The sequence below is a fragment of the Octodon degus genome, unplaced genomic scaffold, assembly GCF_000260255.1.
Source record: "Octodon degus isolate 3935 unplaced genomic scaffold, OctDeg1.0 scaffold00098, whole genome shotgun sequence".
NCBI classification, from domain to species: domain Eukaryota; kingdom Metazoa; phylum Chordata; class Mammalia; order Rodentia; family Octodontidae; genus Octodon; species Octodon degus.
In genome coordinates, this window is record NW_004524674.1 from 3,839,149 (window position 1) to 3,847,503 (window position 8,355).

The 8,355-nt window shown below is 47.3% G+C and overlaps 1 protein-coding gene across 11 annotated transcripts in view; it reads right to left on the reverse strand.

Moving 5' to 3' along the window:
- Mink1 (misshapen like kinase 1) overlaps positions 1-5,940 on the reverse strand; it is a 57,249-nt gene extending 51,309 nt beyond the window's left edge. For 2 of the 11 annotated variants that reach the window (XM_004638344.2, XM_004638345.2), the window contains exon 1: positions 5,593-5,936. In XM_004638344.2, the coding sequence (XP_004638401.1) occupies positions 5,593-5,649 (57 nt within the window). In that variant the 5' untranslated portion in view covers positions 5,650-5,936. Of the gene's footprint in view, positions 1-5,592 lie in introns of all 11 variants that reach the window. The other 9 variants (XM_023723459.1, XM_023723456.1, XM_004638342.3 and 6 more) reach the window with 6 other exon arrangements.
- Between the last annotated feature and the right edge of the window lie 2,415 nt (positions 5,941-8,355).

Here is an 8,355-nt window from a genome sequence, read left to right on the forward strand (position 1 = left end):
TTCTGAACTGCAGACTGACAGCTGCTCAGTGACTGACAGAAACAATGAAGGATAGTACACTGATAACCTTGTCTCAAGCAAGTTTGTCTAAACTCAGGAAGGTCTGGCAGGCAGATTCTCAGATGGTTTCTGGAAACGCTCTCCAGTTCCAGCGCTGGCTATGTTGCTGGGTTAAGAGATTACTACATCCTTTACTTAAACACCTAGAGAATGCAATCTTGCTGGGAGCAGTTGCAACACTTTCAGCCATCTTGTCCCCTAAATAACAAGCAAGGATATTCTACATAGCCCAAGCTATGTATGCTACCCTGTCTTGGCATATAGTTCACAGCTAAAAGGAATGGAGAGCAGATTTGAAGTCAGGATCCTATATGCATTATGATAGTTGAGCTCCGAGGCAAAAATGTGGGGAATGGACCAGCCAGCTTTCTTGCTAACTCTCTTACTGTGAACTGCCAAAACCTCACTTTCCTAAAGGCTTCTTTTCCCTCCATATATGTCTAAGGGCTATGGCAATCTCTGTCCCTCTCTGTTTCTCTCTTTTTGTATGTGTCTCCTCTCCCTGTGAGACAGGGTTTCACGATGCAGTTGAGGCTGGCCTTGAATTCGCTTTGTAGCCCTGACTGTCCTCGAACTTGCCCAGCCATGGAACTCTCTCTTAACTGGAGTATAAAGGGTGATGGAGCTGAATGCCTAGTTCCAGCAAAGTTCTCTGTAATTTTCCTTCCTCACTTTACAAAGCAGCATTTCACTTCATTCAAAGTTGCTGGGTTAGGGAGATAGCTCAGTAGAGTAAGTGCTTGCCAGGCAAGCACAAGGGCCTGGGTTCAATCCCCGGTTCCACCAAAAATGAAAAAAAAGTCACAAGCTCCCAAGTGCCCACCCCCATGTGTAGTTGGAAAAAAGTCATTAAATGCCTTACTTCTGCTACAGGTGGCCGGTCAGTCTTCCTATTCTCTACCTGTGGCATCTGTTATCAACATTTGGACAGCTAGCACATCAGAACACAGCAGCAGCCCCACATTACTCAGCAGCCATGCAATACATGCCTAGAACTGCCAGCTTTCCAAGGGGTGCTGGCTCCAAAGGCACACAAAAAGTAAAGGGAGGGAAAGAGACTTCTCCAAAGAAAAGACACAACACATCATTTGAAAAAGAACATTTCTGTCAACAACTACCACCTAGCAACAAGTCCTCCTTGAATGTGCTCCATAATTTTTTTCAGCAACAATGAATCCAGCTCCATGGTTTCAAGGATACTGAATTCTAAAACTTCTAGCTACGTAGACAGTAAAGACAAGCTGTTTGAGTTATGAAGTGGGTCACCCAAAAGGAGCAACGCAAAAGGAAAGCAATCAGCTTGGGGTATTCCTCTCCTCATCCCATCTACTTCTGCTTAGATTTAGGCTTTGTGAGAAGCCAGGCATTTCAAGTCAGAAGATTCTTTTGGACTGCAACCAGGCTTGGACACAGAGAAAAAAAGTTTGAAAAAAAAAAAAAAGGCCCTAAGTTTTTCTTGACTGACCCCAGCTTTATTTCAAGAGTCATCACTTAGATGGAGGCTTACAGAGTTCTTTATGAGACAAAATCTTGGTTCCAAAGTGTATCAGAGAAGATATATTCTGTTCTGTCTTTTTTTTTTTGAGACAGGGTCTCCATATGTAGCCAAGGCTGACCTCTAAGTCACAGGAGTCTTCCTACCTTGGGATTATAGCTATTTGCCACCACATACAGCACGAAAGATACATACTCTTAACGTGTGTGTGTGTGTGTGTGTGTGTGTATATATATATATATATATATATATATATATATATATATATGGAAGGGAAGAAGCCTAACAACCTTGACATTTACTGGTTATCTCTAAGCAAGCTCTGTACTAAGAACTCTGTTACTATAACATGAACTTATTCAACACACATCTGAGACACCACTGTGCAAAACATACTCTAGGAACTGGGGATATGAAAATGAATAAAACACTCAAAATCCTAGCTTTCCCTAAATTTACATTTTATTTTATTTTTGTGGTGCTGGTGATTGAACCCACATGCTTAAGCAGACATTCTACCACTAAGCTACACCCTCAGCTTGAATTTACATTTTAGTTATGGTTAGAAATAAATTTATGTCAGCTGGTAATGAATACTATGAAAAAGAGAAATCAGACTAAGGGAGCACAACATGAAATTTTACGTAAAAATAAAGCAGAGAATGGCCGGCTTGATAGCTCAGCAGACTAAAGCGCCTGCTCAGGCAGAGCACAACGGCTGGGGTTCAATCCCTGGAGTGCTGTGCCTACCCCACCCCCGACTGAGACTGTGCGTGGTGGTGTGCGCCTATAATCCCAGCACTTGGGAGGCTGAAAAAAGGAGAATCACTGCAAGTCTAATCTATGTAGTGAGACCCTGTTAACCCTGTAGACCCTGCCCTAAACACAGAAATAAATACATCAGAGACCAGATGTGGTGATGCACATCTGTAATCCCAGCACCCAGGAGGCTGAAGTAGGAGGATCACTGCAAATCCAAGGCCAGCCTTGACTATATAGACAGGCCCCATCTCAATATACAAAGAAAGAACAAATGATATAAGCAGGAAAGGGAGCACTATTTTAGATATAATAGTTCTAAAAGGCTTCTGACTGATACCAATGGTAAGGGCTACCACATAAATGCAGGTATTTCGTTTAATCCTCAGCAACTCTTAACTTTAGCACTATTACTGTCTCTACCTGATAGATGATGGTACCCATCCGTAATCTCAGCACTCCTGAGACTGAGGCAAGAGGATTGCCATGAGTTCGAGGCCAGCATGAACTACCCAGTGAGTCCAAGGCCAGCTTGAACTACATAGCAAGATGCTGTCACAAAATAAAAAAAGAGAGAGAATGGAGCTTAGAAAAGTAAGGATCTGTGCAGAGTCTGTAGTGTGGGGAAGGACAAAGGATACAAAGGTTCAGATTATATTGGCCAGGGCTTGAATTCAGGGATCCAACTCCAGACCCCATTCTTCTTTCATCACATCATGCTACCATGTTGATAGAGACATACATACATACACCCTCAAAGAAGTCAAGTGTAACTAAAGTCAAAAAGTGGCAGGTCCATCTACCCTCCACACACATGGCTAACACTAATGCAATTCGATCCCCCCCAAATATCAGATCATTGCTCTCACCACCAGCTGAAAACCAAACCTTATCTTGAAATAAGAGGAGACACCTTGGGCTCTTTAAGGTTAGCAGCAAAATGCTGTCTCTATTCCTCTCCCACATCCTACCCCAAGATGATATAACATGAAGAGAAGATGACATGGTATTAAGTATAGGGAGACATGCTTTGCTGCTAATTCTCCATATTAAAATTTCTCTCTGGAATACAGGATCAGAACAAGGAAATACTGAGCCAGCTGCTTTACAGAGCCACAGCAGCTAAGGCAGAAAGGAGGGGACAGGCAAAGATCAGCAGCAAGGAGAAAAGAGCTCTCTCCAGTCCCATTTCAAAGAAAATACAGTTCTCCCTCAAACCCTGGAGTACCCGGGTGGCAAAGAGGAATATGAAACCCTTTCTTCAGAAGCATAAGGAAGGACAGACAAAAGTAGAGTGAGCAGACACCCAGCTCTCTTGAGGAGAAAGAGTAGAAAACAAGGCACGAGGTAACTGAAGAAGGAGGCGAACATTGCTGCAAGCAGGGAAGTCCAAAAGGGAAATGGCATAACCAAGGTCAAAGACTATTTACAGAATTGCTGAAAATCCCACGTTGAGGGTACAAGCCACACTACAAGAAGCTAAAAGACAAACCCAGGTACAGTCCCACAGCACTCAAATCAAAGGTCACTGTTTTGACCCACCCATTTAGAACTGTATTTCACAGCCAGGGAACACACAGCCAGAGTTAACGAACAACCAAGAAGGTGGAGAGTCACCCAAGAGTGGAAGCATAGTAAGGGACTTTTACTCAGTTTGGGTCTACATATATGTAAACATCCCCTTCCCAGGCGGGGCTAGTTTCTAAAGGAAATAAATGCTCCCCCTCCTCCCTCCATGTACTTACAGCCCACCTTGAGCAACCCAATTTAAACCCTAAAACTACCACCTGAAGCCTTTCAGACTCTCAACCCATTGACACACAGGGAGAAGCTCAATGCTCAATCTCTCCCTCACTAGGAACTTATTATCTCTTCTCCAGCAAGTCAGGTTTCATAGCCCAACACTGCACCAAACAAAATATGACCTGAATGGCTAGAAAAAACTGTGTCACCTACAGAAACCCAATTAACAATGTGACTCTGCTCTCTTCTATTCCTCTCTTCCCTCCCATCATATCCGGGGCACCTGTGTCGCTGACCGCCTTTTACCACGACGGGCCATTTTCCTTAACCTACAAGCCAGACAGTGTGAATAGGTGCTTCCTGAGAAGCCAACTGAAAAATGGGAAACTCTACTCTCCTGTCACCTTGGCCCACTGAGAAAGCTGGAAGGGCATGGGATCCAAATACTATCTGGGTAACAGCCTGAAGGGTTCACCTTGAAATCACCAAGTTGCCCTTAAGCTAAGCGTTTCTGCTGAAAACACAAATGCTGCTAAAAGCCCCTAAAGTAAGTGCCCCACGTGGGACAATAAATGGCTATTTTGAAGAAATTCCTGCTGCAATTGCTTCCCCTTAGCTCCTTTGGAATTAGCTCCTCCCTTGAGAGCACTCCATGCCTCCACCTTGCCAGCCTTTTCCAACCCGACTGACCACATGCAGCAAACTGACCACATGCAGCATGCGTGTTTTGTGTGTACCTATATGTAAACATCCTCTTCCCAGGCCGGTCTAGAGTTTCTAAAGGAAATAAACCTTCCCCCTCCTCCCTCAATGCACTTGTCTGTCCTCCCAACCCTGCACTGCTACAGAGTTGATAGTGTAATATCAGGGCCCCTGAGATCGAAAATGCCTGGGTCTGGACTGCTGCACTTCAGACGGGAGAAAGGGGGTAGGGAAATGTGGGACTGAGGAAGACCGTGGGAGGAGTGGGGTGGAATGGAGAGGCTGAGATGCAGACCCGGTAGGAGTTGCAATTCAGGGGTGGGCGAGGAAGAGAAAGGGATGAGTAGGAGGTTGTCAAGACAGTTGCAAAGTCAAAATGTGGGGAACAGAGAAAGGGTGGGAGAACGGAGATACAAGTAAGGAAAAATGTGAAAAGAGGTCCAAGAAGGGGTGAGGGGGCCACAATAAAAAATAAATAATTCTACAGATAAGGGGAACTGGGTCTGCAGAAACCAGAGATGACCCTCAAATACCTTGGAGGAAAGGGGTACGAAACCCCAAAGTAAAGAGTAGGGTGTCAAGGAGGTGTGGGGGCGGTACACCACAGGGTGGGGACCGAACTGGTTCCCAGAATCTGCAGCGAGTGGAGCGAGGAGAGCAGAGGGCGGGGACCCAGCAGCGGCGAGAGGCTGAGGAAGGGGCAGGGATCGCCGAGGGAAGCAAGGCTGGTGGAGGGGGCGCCCCGGAAGCACGTGAAGCGTGCAGCCTCACGCTCCCTCCCCTGCGGCGAGGACTGAAACCTGGGTGAGACGGGGCGGGGGTGGGGGGCTCACCCGCAGGGCGGACAGGTCGATGTCGTCCAGGCTGCGGGCTGGTGCCGGGTCGCCCATGGCCTCCGCGGTGAACGGGGCCACCGGGCCGTTCACTCTCCAGCTCGGTTATTCCACTGTTGCCGTCGCCGCTTTTCCCCCATCGAGGGACCCTGGGGGCGGACTCCACCGCGCCTCCCCCGGAGAAGGAGGAAGGGGGTGGGCCGGCAGAAGGACCGACCCACGACTGACAGGAGCTATCGCCCGGGAGCTTGCAGCCCGAGCTTCGCGACTCTCCAGCGCAGGCGCAGAGACGCGGTGCCCGGGAGGATGGAAGCGTGAACGTGACGCGAGCGCGCCGGGTTCCCCCTCCCCCTAGGCGTCGACACCTGCGCGCAGGCGCAGGAGAGCAGGCGAAAGGGGCACACCGGGAGCTGGAGAGCAGGCGAGCCCGGCGAGAAAGAAGTGGGCGGTGGCCAAGGCGGGCACGCAGCGCGCCCACTAGCTGGCGCGCGTGCGCATAAGCTTTTCCTTCCCTTTCCCTATATTTTGCCCTTCTCTGCACTGTGGCCTTCTTAGATTTCCTTTGATGCCTTCCCTTCCCTTTCCCGACGTCTTTCGTGTGCCCAGCTGCCAATCAAGCCACCCACCTCTCTATTTGCGGGGGAAGGGAGGCGGGACCCAACCCCCCTCTTATACTAGGGGGGTTGTTATGGTAACTCCCCACGCGAGGACTGGGTGGCCCCTAGATAGGACGGGCTGTCCACCCACCCAATTGTCATGGCAACAGTGGAGCCGTTGAAGGAGGGGCCTCTGCGTGAGAATTTGGCTGGAGAAACCACGTGGGTGTTTAGGAGGGGAAGAGGGACTGGTAGCCTCCGGAAGGCCCTTTACTCCTCTCCCTAGCTGGGGTAAGGAGTGTTGAGAGGATCTCAGATCTCAAGATAAGGAATTCTACTACAGTCCTTTGTGTCTTAACTAGTATTCTACCCGAAGGAATTGTTTGGGCACTTACTCATTGGCTGATCATTGGAGTTACGCATGGCAAAAGGGAAGAGGAAAAAACTATCCAATCCCTTCAGATCCTGCTCTGGTCACTGTAGATCTAGTCATGTTTCCACAGTACCCTAGCCGTTTTTAATAGACTCATTGGAGGTTGGGTAATGTTAAGTAAAAATAGAATCTTGGGTCAGGTGTGGTGGTGCATGCTTATAATCCCAGTGTGTATGGCGGAGTTGGGAGATACTCTGAGGCAAGAGGGTTGCTAAGTTTGAGGTAAACTGGGGTTACATAGTTCAGGACAAGCCTGCCCTACACAGCAAGACTTTGTCGTAAAAACAAAACAAAAACAGTTCTCTGCCACTGCCTGAAGTGCTGTGTGACCTTGAGCAAGTGGATTTGCTTCTCTGAGCCTGTCTTTCAAGATGAGGTTGAGGAGCAATTCTGAGGCCCAGTATCTCTTCCAGCCCCAACACTGTGAAAGAGTATCATCGGCATATAAACATCACTTTGGAGAATTTAAATAAAAGCTCTTTGGAGAAGAACCAAATGCCCTTCTTTCTGTGAAAGACTTATGTGAATACACTTCCAGTCTTCCTCTGCTCTCTTTCTTTCTTTCCCCTCCTGTCCTCTCCCCTCCCCTTTCCCCCTCCACCTTGCCATGTCTTTTCCAAGCCACAGTCCCATTTACCCCCACTACTCTTATGACTCCAAGTCAATTCTTCATAAAGTGATTTTTATAAAACTGAGATCTGGGGCTGAGTTGATAGCTCAACAGTCTAAGCGCCTACCTGGCAAATGTTAAGGACCTGGGTTCCATCCCAGGTACTGCATGCTGAGCAGGTATGTCTGTAATGTACTGGTGCATGCCTGTAATGCCAGCGCTGGGGAGGCTGAGACAGGAAGATCACTACAAGTCTGAGTTGCCTAGGGAGAGCCTGTACCAAATAAATAAATAGATTTTAAAAAATCAAGCTCAGATGAAACATAACTCTCATGTGTGATACCCTTTGCTGGGTCCCACTGTCCTCTGGAGAGAGTCTGAAGTGCTCTGGAGAGAGTCTGAAGTGTGGTATCTAAGTTTCCAAGATTCTACCTGCTGCTTCTACTCTTTTTTGGTGGGGAGCAGTACTGGGGATTGAACCCAGGGGCCTTCCACCTGCTAGGTTCTACTATTGAGCCACATCCCCAACCTTGTTGTTTTGTTTTGTGTTTGCGTTTTGAAACAGGGTCTTCCTGTGTAGTTCAGGTGGCTTTGAATTCACTGTGTAGCCCAGGCTGGCTCGAACTCATGGTGATCCTCCTGCCTCAGCCTCCCAATTGCTGGGATTACAGGCATGTGCCACCAAACCCAGCCGCTTTATTTTTCAGTATTGTACTTCTCCCAACAGTGCCTACCCTCATTATCTTTTGTTTTCTCTCATATATCTAAATCACCTCCTCTTTGAAGCCTTCTTTAAACCACTGTGTTTGGCTTTTCTGTTTTAGTTGTCTGACTTAAGCTTTTGGTAACATTTAATGCTTTATTTTTGTCCTCCCCCATTTGTAAATGTAATTGTACATATGTTGAATCTACTCAAAAGCAAAAATGATGTTTAATGTCAGTCTTGTACAGTATGTGATCTGGCACCCCATACAGGTTCAGGAATGCATGTGTTGAATGAAGGTCTCTGTTGACTAGGTAGCCACTGTAGTAGTTCAAGGCCAAGACCACTTGTTTTTTTTAATTTATTTATTTGTGTGTGTGTGTGTGTGTGTGTGTGTGTGTGTGTGTGTGTGGCCAGCTCA